The sequence below is a fragment of the Salvelinus alpinus genome, chromosome 16, assembly GCF_045679555.1.
Source record: "Salvelinus alpinus chromosome 16, SLU_Salpinus.1, whole genome shotgun sequence".
NCBI lineage: Eukaryota > Metazoa > Chordata > Actinopteri > Salmoniformes > Salmonidae > Salvelinus > Salvelinus alpinus.
In genome coordinates, this window is record NC_092101.1 from 27204338 (window position 1) to 27220608 (window position 16271).

At 41.6% G+C, this 16271-nt stretch overlaps 1 protein-coding gene across 1 annotated transcript; it reads left to right on the forward strand.

The window, feature by feature from the left end:
• The first annotated feature begins 465 nt into the window (after positions 1-465).
• On the forward strand, positions 466-16062 carry LOC139541259 (transmembrane emp24 domain-containing protein 5-like). The gene is made up of 4 exons (XM_071345703.1): positions 466-834; positions 5225-5322; positions 5412-5595; positions 13485-16062. The coding sequence occupies exons 1-4, from the start codon at positions 658-660 to the stop codon at positions 13701-13703; spliced, it is 678 nt and encodes a 225-aa protein (XP_071201804.1). The 5' UTR covers positions 466-657; the 3' UTR covers positions 13704-16062.
• The last annotated feature ends 209 nt before the right edge of the window (positions 16063-16271 follow it).

A 16271-nucleotide genomic window follows, 5' to 3' on the forward strand; every position in this document is an offset into this window, starting at 1 on the left:
GCAACAGAAGAACCATATCTCCACCTTAAAACAATCCTTGATAAGTCACTTTGTCCTAGCGAGATTTACATGGCTATCAAAACATCACGCCAGGGTAAATTTACACAAAACACAGCACTTATTTTTAGTGAACCAGTTCCCTGTTTGACCGCTAGGTTTAATAGGTATTATAACGGTCCTGATGTTGTAAAGACGAGTGCGCTTTGGGAGCAGCGTTGGATGCCGTCTTTTGTTCTTAAACACTACATTGCCCATCATACAACGGATACCTGCGTCTTCTGAGAACTGCCTGTATAAACGTTTTTGTTAAATGTAACATAATACACGCAGAATGTGTCCCAAATATATTTTATGCACCAATAAATACATGAACTTGAATAAGAAAAGGTTTGAGATTTCAACCTAGCATTTAGAATGTGAGGCACTGAGGCTTAGAGCCTCACATTCTAAATGCTGGGTTGAAATCTCAAACATGAAAACTCGTTGAGCGAAAACGATTTCCATTCTGAAAAGGCAGGGTCCTCATATAGTGATTGCCATCGAACGGTGAGCTGGTCATCATAAGTTAAGTTTTGACGAACACTAATTGAACTAGCACTTATCGAGAGCTTGTCTCTTTACGGAGTCAAAATCTAGAGTTGAAGGCAGCGGGAGACCATGGATGTGGCCCGGGTGTTACTGTGCCTGTTCTCGGTGCTGGTGTCTGAGAAGTTCCTGGGGGCCGCGTTCTCCCAGAGCCTGGTCAGCGACTTCACATTCACACTCCCCGCAGGACGGAAGGAGTGCTTCTTCCAGACCATGAAGAAGGACGCGTCGCTGGAGATAGAATATCAGGTGCCAGGGGTTTATATGATTGGTTTTACATGGGGAAAGGGTGAACACAAAGTTATAAATGAGCACACTTGATATAACTCATGTGGGTAGCTTTGGAGACGTCTCTACTCTACTAGTACTACTCGCATGACTCCACAAGAAGTCCCATGTTATGTGCATACCCCATCATTGATTGTGGTTAGCGCTGTCGTATCCAGTGGCGGAAAAAGTACCCAATTATCATACGGGTAAAAGTAAAGATACCTTAATAGAAAATGACTCAAGTGAAAGTCACCCAGTAAAATCCTTCTTGAATAAAAGTCTAGAAGTATTTGGTTTTAAATACGTAGTGAGTCGGCCATATCAGAGGCAGTAGGGATGACCACTTCCCTTGATAAGTTTGTGAATTAGACAATTTTCCTGCCCTGCTAAGCATTCAAAATGTAACAAGTACTTTTGGATGTCAGGGAAAATGTATGGAGTAAAAAGTGCATAATTTTTTTCAGGAATATAGTAATGTTAAAGTAAAATACAAATAGTGAAGTACAGATACCCCAAAAACTACTTAAGTAGTACTTTCAAGTATTTTTACTTAAGTACTTTACACCACTGGTCGTATCTGAATCCAGAACCTAGGAACTACTTGTGGAATAGGTTGAAGTAAATTAAATGTATTGTAAATGTATTAAACACTAACTATAGGCCTATGTGATTTTGAAATTATGCCATCATACTAGTTTAGAAACTCGTTTTTACCAGAACTGGCTATAAAGTTAATTTCTAATAATGACATTCCATCCTAGGCTGTGGTTCCTCTTACTCCTATTTCATTGGCCTAGCACTAGATTGTGCTCTGCTGATGTGTTTAAAATGTTTCCAATTGAGTAGTGGCCCTGAATCACAAATCTCAACACAGAAGTCTGGTAAAACCTCTATTTTCTATGAAATATTTAAACATTTCTGACATAAACGGATTGTCATACCATCACAGTAGGATAGCCTAGCTGTAGCATGCTACCACCATAGACAAGCTATTTTTGTGGCATGCTGTAGCCCAGCACTCTGCTCTCGGAGTGTGAACAAAACTGATAATGTCCTTAGTTTGTGGAGACACTAATTTCTAAGTACTTCATGGTATCTGCTCAATGTCTGTGTTTGGAAATACTCAAATAACTAGACATTAAAGTTTGGAAACCCTGTCATTCTTTGCTCCTGAGTAACAAAGGAGGCAGAGATCTGTGGAAATAGTGAACCAGTAATGCAACTGTAGAGAAACAGGCACCAGGGACTGGCCTGTTCACTTATTGTCTTGAATGGACTCAATCCAACCATATTTCACTAGTGAAAATAGGCCTTGTTCTTGGACTGGACATTGTGAAGCACCTCTGCTTGTTCTACAACTTTTCAGCACCAGCTCTCCTCAACCTCTCTCTCTTTCTGAGTGCGAATTATACTGTGACATTCGGGGTGGTCTCTTGGGTGAATTTTTTAAAGAGGATAATAATGATAATAAAGACATCATTTAACAGTAAACATTGATTACCTTTTAATGTGGCATGAACACAGCCAGTCATGGTTTTCATCTGATTTTCAAACAAATCACTTAAAGTGGGCTACCTGTGCATGTTCGTCCACAAAATAATTCTAGCATCACAACAGTACACTGCATGTACACTCGTGCCATTTGATGAATGGAAATGAACATCTGTTACAAAACACCAATAAGTGTGCCAAATGACATTCAGTGATTGTCATTGATTAGGCCTCCATTGATTGGGCCTGCATTGATTGATGTGTCTTGCTGACAAATTAACATTATTTGTTGCCTGATAAGTCGGGACACCTGAATTGGGGCTGAAACTGTCCCGTGAAATAACAGGATGGTCACCCTAACACACACGGTCAATTTACTAGACTACAATGTGTTTTACCATGAACTTCTAATAGGTCTACCGGTAGCCAGTGACGTAGTGGTAAAAAAGATAGGTGGGTAAACTATAATTGCCGGTTGTGGTGAAAAAAGTAACGCGCCCTATACTTTCAATGCATTTTTCTGAAAAAGGTGGGTAAACTGTTTACCCTCCACTAGGCCAACACCACTGGCAGTAACCTACCCTCTCAGTCGAGGCAATTGTACACACATGAATACATGCAGAACAGGTAGCCTACATTCAATATAATAGGCCTACATGATATGAATCAAAACATGTTTACACCCTAGTTCATGAGTTGTCCATAATTCATTAGTTGAATGCTTGGAGTCTTCACAGATCATGTGACATAAAACACTACCATTTTTTCCTTACATGAATGACATTTGTGTTATTTGTCATTATTAAGCATTTAACCATTTAGAACTTTAACCTGTATGAATCCTGGATCTTGGAGATCTCAGAAAGTTCACTACGTGTAACTATGCTTACATAACATTTCATTATCTTTCGCCGTGAAAATAGTTCTCATGGGCACACAAATCCAAAATAAAGTAGACCTATGCAAATACAAAATCTAATGGTTGTGACTGAAAAAGCCAACTATAGGCCTGCTGTCATTAACGTATATTGAGTGTACGATTTCCATGACAGACTGACCAGGTGAAAGCTTATTGATGTCACTGGTTCAATCCACTTCAATCAGTGTAGATGAAGGGGATGAGACAGGTTAAATAAATATTATTTTAGCCTTGAGACAATTGAGACATGGATTATGTACGTATGTCTTTTAGAGGGTGAATGGGCAAGACAAAATGTAAGCAATTTTGAACGGGGTATGGAAGTAGGTGCCAGGCGCAATGGTTTAAGTGTGTCACGAACTGCAACCCTGCTGGGTTTTTCACGCTCAAGTTTCCTGTGTGTCTCAAGAATGGTCCACCACCCAAAGGACATCCAGCCAACTTGACACAAATGTGGGAAGCATTGGAGTCAACATGGGCCAGCATCCCTGTGGAATGCTTTCGACAACTTTTAGAGTCCATTCCCTAACGAATTGAGGTTGTTCTGAGGGCAAAAGGGGGTGCAACTCAATATTAGGAGCTGTCCCCAATGTTTTGTACACTGTGTATACTTGTTGGATGGATTGGAAGCACATTGGTGTCTGTGTAGGCTAGTTGTAGTGATATTGTCTACCATCAGCTGAAAACAAATATTGATAGAAAACAATCAAGCTAAATAAATGGTCTACTTCTTCTGGCCACGGACGGCACAGAGAACACCAATACCCACGCGCACCTGGAAAAACAAAGTTGTGAGCACAGCTGACTGACAAAAGCAAACGGTAATAAATCAACGGATGAATATAATGCATTGGAATAAAGGCTATTTCTATAAAGGACACATGGCAAACAAATGGTGAAAATTAGGATGTACAAAGGAAAATCTATGCATTTAAAAGAGCTCAGCTTAGGCCGAAATTCAGCACTACAGAGTGGACAGCGCCGCTGTCTAGCTAGCTATAGAATTCTACAGTACCATTCGTGGACAGGAGGACGGTTTGTGTAATCATATAGAAATAAATGGTTTGAGGCCTCACGAGTGGCGCAGTGGTCTAAGGCATTGCACTGCAGTGCTTGAGGCGTCACTACAGACCCGGGTTTGATCCCAGGCTGTGTCATAGCCGACCATGACTAGGAGACCCATAAGGCGGCGCACAATTGGACCAGCGTCGTCTGGGTTAGGGGAGGGTTTGGCCGACTGGGGCTTCCTTGTCCCATCGTGCTCTAGCGACTCCGTGTGGGGGGCTGGGCGCCTGCAAGCTGACAACGGTCGCCAACTGGACAGTGTGCGGCTGGCTTCTGGGTTAAGTGAGCAGTGTGTCAAGAAGCAGTGCAGCTTGGCAGGGTCGTATTTCGGAGGATGCATGGCTCTCGACCTTCGCCTCTCTCGAGTCCGTAGGGGAGTTGCAACGATGGGACAAGACTGTAACTACTAATTGGATATCACGAAAAGGGGTTAAAAGTGCAAAAAAATGAAATAAATAGCTTAAACAATGACATTGGCGTGTTCGTTTCATTTGGAAGCTTTTATTTTCATAATTACCACTGCATGGTTAAATTAGCATAATTTAGAGAGCCCCCTGAAAGTTGGACTTTTGTTGCATTTAGGGGAGCTAATGTCTCATTCAGGGAAGCCGACAAAAGCATACTTTGGAAATGGAATGATTCATTAACAATATCAGTAACAACATCAATTATAAATCATCAAGAATTCGTTTGCCATGGTGTACTGTCGATTTAGGGCCAGATAACACTGCATTTTGCTCTGTGCTTGTTTCCCAATGTATTTTTTTATTTAACTTTTTATTTGACGAGGCAAGCCAATAGGTGATGTAGTTTTGTTTTGACTCTCTCGCTCTCCTTTTATTAGTCTGTCTCATCTGTCTCTCACCCATCCCACCTGTCTGTGTGTGTCCTCAGGTGTTGGACGGAGCAGGTCTGGATGTTGACTTCTCACTGTCGTCTCCTACTGGACACGTTCTGTACAGCGAACACCGCAAATCAGACGGAGTATACACGTAAGACACACACACCACGCAAGTGTGAAATACACACTCACATGGAGTTGGGCTCGCTCTCACTCTCTCTCCCGGTGTGTTTCCATTAGTGTAGAGACGGAGGATGGAGACTACATGTTTTGTTTTGACAACTCGTTTTCTGCTGTGTCGGAAAAGATCATCTTCTTCGAGCTTCTCATGGACAACATGGAACAGGAAGGGGAGGAGCCAGAGGACTGGAAGGAGTACGTCCATGGGACCGACATGTTGGACATGAAGCTGGAGGACATCATGGTGAGGGGTTGTGCTTATATTACATCTAGGCTACATGCTGATTCTTCACCCTTCTCCTGAAGCGTGTACTTAAACTTTCTCACATGGATTTTACAATGGTGGAAACCCTCCAACCAATGCTTACACCAATCCTATGCTTTGAAATCCATGACAGGGAGTGTGCAAGTGCGTAACTTCTAGAAAAGGATGGAGTTGTAGTCCTAGCTAGGCCTGGAAGCATGCTTTGCTTTTACACACACTATACATGTATGGCATCATGGAGGGTGCGTTTTATTCACCCAACATCTGTATTACATCATGCGAGGGGGTGCGATTTCACACATAACATTTCACAGAATTCACACATGTTCTTTGAAGATCTTGGAAAGGGATACTGGATAGTCAAAAAGGAATCCCTGTGGATAGCCATTGGGGAAAAATCCATGTGTTAGTCAGATTAGGCCAATTCCACTGTAACAGAATTGCAGACTCCCATTTTTTACTTAAAATATATGGCAAAAAACCCATTGATTTCAAAGTTTAACAGAGTTTAACAAACCATACAACTCTATGCACAATGACTACTACTACAATTTACACTGAACATTTTACAGAAACACATTTACTGGAAGAGCTGTGCAGATGCAAAGTTTGGTTACATAATTTGCGTATAATCTACCTCAGTTTTTTGTGTCCACGTTTTCCAAAAACACTTAAATATCTGCTCGCAATTAAGATTGAATGATGTCTGCAAAAATAATGGGGTGTCAGCTATGACATGACGCATTGACTTTGAAAATATGAACTACAGTAAGTGAAGTGGATTTACACCCGGTAACGGAATTTCACCATCGGTCCCTGATCTGTACTACACAGAAATGCGTAATTATGGATATATATAAATCATTTTTGGGGGGGGCTTGCCTTGTCATATGAAGATACATAATGAAGAGAAATTATACATAAAATGTATCGGTGCTCATCGGTCATTGGACATTACACAAGAAGTTGGAAATCGCAAATTCAACAATGAGTAGTTTGTTAGGAATCACTGGCTAACTGCAAGCATTGCAAAGCAACCACTAATGTTAGTCTGCTATTCAATGGAGTGGCTGTGTGTTTTCCATGCCAGCTTTCAAGGTGAGTCCAAAAAGGTATTGTATGCTGCTGCAAAAATGATGTCATATGCAAGGGAGATATATATACTGTAGCTAAGAAAGTAATACTAATGTATGTTGTGTAGTAAGCTGTTAGTAGCCCATGTGCCTCACCTTAATAATTTGTTCTATTTTCACCAACGTGATATTGTAAACCCATCATTCGTGGCTGGTGTGTGCTTGTTTGCAAACATTTTTTGTACAGCTTTGACAGTGCTACTGATAGTAGTGGTGGCGCTTTGCTTGCACGTGCAAATTCAGCACACACAACATTCTATAATAGAATTGTGTTATTTGACGTGTCAAATTAAAAGCTTAATTAACGCGTCAAATAGTGATATATGATTAATCTTTTTTGACACGCTGTCACACCCTGACTTTAGAGAGCCGTTTTATTTCTCTATTTGGTGAGGTCAGGGTGTGATGTGGGGTGGGCATTCTATGTTTTGTATTTCTTTGTGTTTGGCCGAGTGTGGTTCCCAATCAGAGGCAGCTGTCTATCGTTGTCTCTGATTGGGAATCATACTTAGGTAGCCTTTTTTCCCACCTATGTTGTGGGATCTTGTTTTTGTACAGCTCTTGTAGCCTACGGAACGGTACGTTCGTTTTGGTTTCACTTTGTTATTTTGTTGCTGGTTCTCATTTAAATAAATATGATGATCACAAATTACGCAAATTGGTCCACTTCTTCAGATGAACGTTACACACGCAAAGACCCAAACGGCATTCAATGTGCCTCACCCTAATAATTTGGTATATTTTCACCCCTTAATTTCGCCTACTGTTCTAACTTGGTGGTGCACATATAGCCTATAACCTGTTTTAGAGAAATGTAATCATTGAATATTGTAAGAGCTTTCATTGTCTGTTTATATGCCCCATTTATTTATTCTACGGTTCTGACTTGTTGTACAGGGAGTACACTGTAAGAACGGCCCATGTTCTGAATTCTGTGGCTGTACGTTTCAAAAGTGCTGAACAAATAGTTATATTGACTACGTCCGTTGTCTCACGCTCATTAATGTCTTACCCGAAATTACGGAATGTCTCTTATCCGTTTGTCGTCCCCTTATGCCATAGTTTGTATATCTCAATTGTCAGTAGAAACCACATGTTGTTTAAGCAAGTCAGCCATATCAGCTATGTTTTTTTTTTTAAGGCAGTAAATGAGGCTCAATGAACTTTTTCGCTGTCATACAAGGCTCCGCTGACTGCCAGGTGTAGTAGTGTTAAGGTGTTGGGACTGCTGTTGGGACAGCTTTCGTAGGCCCTAACAGTTTGTGGGGACCGTTTGTCACCGTTATAGTGCAATGAATGTATTGTTTAGTGTTGTGTAGTGGCTTTGGTGGCATGCATCCCACTTGTTTTTGTTGTTGTTGCCCCGTCAAGATTTACTAGCTAAAATCGCCACTGCTTGGCGGTGATGTACTGTCCCCACAAGTGACAGAACACTGAGCTAATCATGGTGCAACTAGAGAACATTACCAACACCTACGCTTTGTATTTTCCGATGGCTGCCCCACCACCACCACCACCACCACCACAGAAAGCACTAAGCTAGGCTGAAACACCTGTATTTTGGAGCTGCCTTACTCAAGACAGCAAAAAAGAGACCATGTTTGTATGCGGCTTTATTAACTCAATTATGTTTTTGTTTTTTTACATTGTTTGCAAACTGATATGTGACACATATTAATGCCAAAATAGCAAAAATGTGGGGCTCAAAACAGGTGGGGCTCTGCCTAAATGACTGGTCGCCACTGGTCCTTTTACATGAAAATGCCCATTAGTAATGGTAGAGTGGTGTGTGACCAGAAGGGCAGAAGAATCTGGGTCTTGTCTGAAGCCTGTTGACATTGGTGTCTGTCCTGTCTTTCTGAGCCAGTGTTGCACAGTATACTGAAATATAGGTACTTTCTCAGTGCTAGAACCCAAAAAACGGTTCAGTAGTACAATGTTTGTTACTTTGGGTACTTCTGCCAAATGTTTCTCATGTCGTCTACTGATTGAGAGAGGATCATGTCGCAGCCAATGTCCCCTTTCAGCGCGAGAGCACTGTGCCTAGGGCTGTTGGGTAATCTCTTCTTATGCACTCTGGACATGTGTTGGTAGTACACAACTTGCTAACGACCATTAGGTCGCTAATGGCCTGGTACTCAGGGCTGTAATGTCCCTTTAACCACTGAGTGTAAAACATGGTCTTCGTGGATGTTGTTTCAAAGCCAAACACAATGAAATGGGCAGTGCTTTCTAAGGAGATGATTCTTTCAAAACAGCCATCAGCATATTAGAGTTTATGTATATGCATAGGATTAGGCCTATATATGAAGCCAAGCCCGAAAAATAAAAAATTATGATTGTGCTGTTATACAATATTATGCATGGCAGAAAAACATAATAATTAAAAAATATAGTGATTTAGTGATTGGCCAAACCTATACTCCAAAATGTGTCACATTTTTCCCAAATGAAGCACTGGGTATCTGCAAGGAACAGGGTTGGAGAGCCCACGGCATACAGAGTTTGGGCGGAATATCACATGTTGCGCAGCGATCATGCTCCTCAAACAGTACTTGACGGGTGGAGTGAAATAAGTGTTATTTATTTACTTCTCAGCTGCTCATATTAGGCACATGCTCCGCTATAAAACCGAAGTAGCCTACCCAGCACCATTGAAAAACGAACCGGCTGGAAACCGCGCGGCAGCTATTCGAGTGCATACAGATGACTTATTTTCCCCCCTGTGGCTGTTCCTGCCTATTTGATAATGGGGCATTCTAAATCGAAAGTAATTTTACTTATTATTAAAGACAAGATTAAATTGAGAATAGTTTGATGGGAGAAAATATGGTCACGTGATGAGAGAACAGCTGTGCAGCCTCAGACACAGGCAGCCTCAGGCGACTTTCTCAAATCATCAATAGCTTATAGTCGCATCATGCAGCCCATATATGTTTCGATTTCTAAGACATTCTGAGATTTGTATCATTAATCAACTAAAGTTGCCAAATAACTAAATCTAGCGTATAGGACCTGTTTCAAATTAGCACTTTTACGCTCAACATAGTCACTTCATATGCGCAATCGCTCCGGAATGGGAAAAATATAATTTATATTTTATTCAGCTAAGTTCAAATATATTCTTCTTACTATAAAATCATATAATATAAAATAATGGCACTTGACTTATGCATATCTTGTCAGCTAAATGAACAAGCCTATGGCACGGAGCATAGCCAGATAACATGTTATTCTGAAATACGTTGTCTTCATATCATAATGTTTCTTTAGACCTGACTAAAATAAACAATGGATTTGTTGTGATGGTGTATATTAAGTTGAATGTAGATGTTCTGAAGGCTTCATCAGCAGCTTGTATTAGTGGAGGCCTGGATATGCTAAACTTGTTTATGTTAATTATTGGTCAATTATCATGATGTAACGGATGTGAAATGGCTAGCTAGTTAGCGGTGGTGCGCGCTAGCAGCCTTTCAGTCGGTTACGTCACTTGCTCTGAAACCTAGAAGTAGTGGTTCTTTGCAAGGGCCGCTGCCTTTGTGGAGCGATGGGTAACGATGCTTCGTGGGCGACCGTTGTTGATGTGTGCAGTGTGCTGTGTGCAGAGGGTCCCTGGTTCGCGAGAGGGGACGCCATAAAGTTATACTGTTACAGTATTTTGCATAACACTAACTGGATGACAAAATGTCACTGCCACAGCCCTAACCGTGCCTGCTCCACTTACCCATTGCTAGCTCTAGCCAGTCCTGAGGAACCACTACTCACTGGGAGAATGGGCTGCACCACCACTTATGCTGCACAGAAGTTTTAAATAATGCAAAATGGCATGTAGAAATGTTGAAACTGTTAATAACTGTTATCAAAACAATGTCCATTACAGGCTAGAACATTTTACAATGCAAGATCCCGGTAGCTTCCAGTTTTGTAGGCTAGCTTTCCTTGCTAGCTTACAGCTCAAGCTAACATCAATTCACTACCCTAGTACCTTTTTTGTGATAATATGCAAACCATAATGCAAAATATTGTATTGCTGATTGTCACCAAAAACGTTATTAATTCACTTCATCTCCCCGCCTCACGTCTCTCCCAGTCAAGATGGTGATTTATAGTACTTTTTGAAACAATAATACAACAGTACACGGGGAACACAAGTATACATAAATAATATACAAAGGACAGTTGGGCTAGGGGGTACAATATCACATTACACAAAGACCTTAAGGGACATACACACACTTATAATTTTAACAGCTTTTTTGTTGGTAGAGTATTGCATTGTGTTAAAATATTGTTACATTTCCTTTTGTAATGTAAGAAAAAGGTCCCACTGTAGCCATTTGATATACACTGAACAAAAATATAAACACAACATGTAAAGTCCCATGTTTCATGAGCTGAAATAAAAGATCCCAGACATTTTCCATACTCACAAATTTGTTTAAATTACTGTTCTTGAGCATTTCCCCTTTGCCAAGATAATCCATCCACCTGACCGGTGTGGCATATCAAGAAGCTAATTAAAGAGCATGATCATTACACAGGTGCACCTTCTGTTAGGGACAATAAAAGGCCACTCTAAAATGTGAAGTTTTGTCACACAACACAATGCCATAGATGTCTCAAGTTTTGAGGGAGTGTGCAATTGGCATGCTGACTTCAGGATTGTCCACTAGAGTTGTTGCCAGAGAATTGAATGTTCATTTCTCTACCATAAGCTGCCTCCAACATAATTTGAAAGAATTTGGAGGTATGTCCAACCGGCCTCACAACCGCAGACCATGTGTAACCACACCAGCCCAGGATCTCCACATCTGGCTTCTTCAACTGCGGGATCGTCTGTGGGTTTGCACAACCAAATCATTTCTGCGCAAACTGTCAGAAACAGTATCAGGTAAGCTCATCTGTGTGCTCGTTGTCTTCACCAGGGTCTTGACCTGACTAGTTCAGTGTCGTAACTGACTTAAGTGGGCAAATGCTTACCTTGCGTGGCCACTGGCACGCTGGAGAAGTGTGCTCTTCACGGATTAATCCCGGTTTCAACTATACTGGGCAGATGGCAGACAGTGTGTATGGTGTCATGTGGGCGAGCAGTTTGCCGATGTCAACATTGTGAACAGAGTTCCCCATGGTGGCGGTGGAGTTGTGGTATGGGCAGGCAAGCTAAGGACAATGAACACAATTGCATTTTATCGATGGTAATTTCAATGCACAAAGATACCGTGACGAGATCCTGAGGCCTATTGTTGTGCCATTAATCCATCGTCATCACCTCAATGTTTCAGCATGATAATGCACGGCCCCATGTCGCAAGGATCGGTACACAATTCCTGGAAGCTGAAAATGTCCCAGTTCTTTCATGGCCTGCATACTCACCAGATATGTCACCCATTGACCATGTTTGGGATGCTCTGGATTGACGTGTACGATAGCGGGTTCCAGTTCCCACGTATATCCAGCCACTTCGCGCAGCCATAAAGTAGTGGGACAACATTCTACAGGTCACAATCAACAGCCTGATCAACTCTATGTGAAGGAAATGTGTCGTGCTGCATGAGGCAAATGGTGGTCACACCAGATCTGACTGGTTTTCTGATCCATGCCTCTACATTAATTTATTCTAATTTTTATCTGTGACCAGCAGATGCATAACTGTGTTCCCAGTCATGTGAAATCCACAGATTAGGGCCGAATGAATTTATTTCAATTGACTGATTTCCTTATATGAACTGTAACTCAGTCAACTCTTTGAAATGATTGCATATTGTGTTTTATATTTTTGTTCAGTGTAGCATCTGCTGGGTTTTTGAATAACAGGGTTAAGATTTAGGAAGCATCTACACTTCTGATCCTTAGTAATGGTTATTCCTAAAATGTAAGTTCTTATTTCACTGGAATACCTATGAATTCACCTGTATTGTGTATATAGGCCTAGGCTACATCTTGATTAACCCAGTTTATTAATAGACCATTCAAATAAATGATTACCATTATGATGTTATGTAGTTGATTGATTGTGTAATTGATTCATTAATGTATAGATTTTTTTAAATTTCAAATGTAATGATATTGAACTCAAAAGATCCAAGTGCCATTCTGTGATATTGGCTAATAGGCCTTCTTCTTTTCCCTTGGTATTGTTTTGATATAATTTTGGTATCGAGGATTGTGATGGTATCGAGTATCGTGATACTAAACCTGGTATTGGTGTCAAAGTTCTGGTATCGTGACAACACTACTCTGAGGTAGAGATGCCTGGAATTACAACACGTCAGCTTACAGAGTACACAACTACAAAGGTGGTGTCACTTTGACCCAGCTCACACACGCTGCCAACACAACAGCAGAAGGTCAGAGAGACTTAGCACCACAGCCATCAATGTCACAACAACACACACGTACCTGAGAGCAGAATGGTTTGATCTTTCTTCCAGACCCCCCCCCCCCCCCCCCCCCTGTATCAGTACACAGACACAGTCAGAGACAGGAAGTGTAAATCACAGCTGTGGTCCCTTGAGAGGACTCACCGACTTGTCGGATTTGTTTACATGCACCCACCACTTCTCCACCCTGTCCTGTTGCCTTGGTCCCTTAGGACCTCTCTAGGTAACATCTATAATCTGCATGGTCCTGAAGTCTAGTCTACTCTCTCTACTCAGTGTATTGCTTAATACTAGTTCCAGGATGGTTCTATGACTATGACAATAACCCAAACTACTATCTCTCTCGGCTCTCCAGGACACCATTAACAGTGTTAAAGCCCGGCTGGGGAAGAGCCTTCAGATACAGACGGTGCTCAAAGCGTTTGAGGCTCGCGATCGCAACCTCCAGGAGTCCAACTACGACCGGGTCAACATGTGGTCCATGACCAACATGCTGGTGATGATGCTGGTGACGGGAGTGCAGGTCTACCTCATCCGTGCGCTGTTTGAGGACAAGAGACACGTGCGCACGTAACACCCCGCCCACTGGGAATGGCCAGGGAGAGACGGACAGCTCTGTCTACACCTGCCAGCCAATAGCGAGCAGGACTGTTGAAGATGAGATTGTAACTCATCAGATTTTTATGTACAACACTCACACACTCATACGTTACATCACACATCCTTACAGACACAAATGCCATACCCGTCCAGTCTCTTCATCTGCTCTGTTCTCCTCTGTTTAGCTGCTGATGGTCAGAGGGTCTGTGTTGGTATCTGCTCTATCTATCTAATAATCAGTGGCGGGTGAGACACCAGCCAGACCTTCAGTTATTGGTGTTTAAAAGCGAGCTTAAATGAACAAGTATTTCTAATTTAATATGGTAATGTGACCTCTCAACTATTTCTTCCAGACACTGAGGTGTGTGACTGTCCTGTCTCTGTGTCATGTCTTCCAGTATGTGACCTGTGAGTCATGTTGCGAAACACTTTATTGTAGAGTAGGTTATTGATACGCCTTAGAGATTCTGATTTAGCTGTCTGTGCCAAACTGCCAGAACTGTGGCCTTCCAAACACTGGCTGGAGTGGACAGCAACACTGGCTGGAGTGGACAGCAACACTGGGGCAGAACACACATGGCCTTTCACCCTCACTCTCTTTCAAAAACACACTCATTCTCACACACACACAATCTCTTACTTACACACACTCAAACCCACACACTTCTTCATTGAAACCGCTGCTGTCTGCCAGTTCCAGCGAATAGAGAAGTGGAGTAGGGGAAAGGGAATGGTTCCATATGTAACTCTCTAAATCACTGCTGTTCTCTTCTACTCCCTCCTTTTCGTCCTACTATAACTCTGTCCTGATGGTCTGTCAGACTTAGTGCCGACAGGAGAGTCAGGTTTCAGTCATACAGGCAGAAGTGAAATGGAACCTGCCCTGCCCCTTTCGCTCTCTTTTTCTCTTGTGACAGAAATAGAATGCTATCTAACACACAGCTGTGTCATCACAGCAATCACACCCTGCACTGGGGGGTAAAAGAGGCAGGAATGTTTGTGGGAAAAGGGTTGCGGGTGACTGAAGGAGGTGGGAGTGGTTGGGAAATCATCTAATTGACTGTTATTTGGCTTTATTTTATTGTTTTGTAGCTCTGTCATATACGCACTTTGACAAACATACAGATGTGGTTGATGCACTGAGATATGTGCCAACATTTTGGAGCTGCTGACAAATTTAGTCGGATTTCTCTCTCTAACTGCTATCTATGTTACAAAATAGTTTTTCTATAAATACGCAATGCGCTGCTGTGTTGATGAGTAATACCACACCGCCATCTTGTGGCTGGACACCAAACTGCTCACGCAAAACAAAACATGACTTGTTCACCTCTCGGACTGAAGGGTGTACCACAAAGCATGCTCAATGAAATAGCCAGGTAACTTTGATAAATAAACAGATAGCTATTGGTTTTCTGTTTCATTTAAGAATGCTAAACTTATATATGCTTGAAATGGGCATATCTAAATGTCAACAGGATAATTTATTGAACCTGCTTTGTAGTAAACCCTTCTGGCTTTCAACCTATCCCTGCTTTCAGATATTAAATAAGCAATAATACAGTGCGGCAGTATCCACTCTTTCTCCACTTTTACAATGGGAGAGTAACTTACTATACGATAACAGGGTGATGTTCAAGGGGTCTTGCATTGTGCCATTATGAGCCCCCTCCGTCTCAGTTACAGCTTCTCTAAGCCAATTACAATGGGTTGTATTGCCACGGTCTGTCTCTGCCCACCATTTTGTGTCAAAGTATTTTAGCTGATGCTCAGGCAAGCATCACCATGGGAGATTAATCAATAAAAGGAATATTTTTAATTTATAGAATGTCATTGATGCTCTTCTCCAACCTTTTTTGTTCCTTTCTGCACAAGACAATGACGGCCTCTTACTAACAACAAACTCAATGTTTTGAACCTACAGACAAGTTGTTTAGGAGAAGGTGTCTATTTTACTAACATGATGATGGAACAAGGAGAGTATATTTTAGCAATAAGGCTTGAGGGGTTGTGGTATATGGCCATTATACCATGGCTAAGGGATTTTCTTATGCACGACGCAACACGGAGTGCCTGGATACAGCCTTTAGCCGTGGTATATTGGCCATATACCACAAATCCCCGAGGTGCCTTATTATAAACTGGTTACCAATGTAGTAATTAGACCAGTAAAAATAAAGGTTTTGTTATACCTGTGGTATATGGTCTGATGTACCATGGCTGTCAGCCAATAAGCATTCAGGGCTTGGACCACCCAGTTTATAATCTGGGATATACAGACTAATGTTCTGTATATGTAAATGTGTCAAATTAAAAAATTATACTTTTCTGAACATGGTGTCCTGTTGTGTCCTTTGACTTCAAATGAGTGGTAGGAAATGAGAAGGAGCCACTTCAGACAGCAGACAGCACTGTAGATCTTTCATTTATCAGTGGTAATGAAGGAGAAGAGGTTAGGAAAGCTAAATATTTTAAAAGTATTGAGTCTCAACACTCCTTCCAAATATGTTCTCCACCGCTTGCATTGCCCAATGTGGAAAAG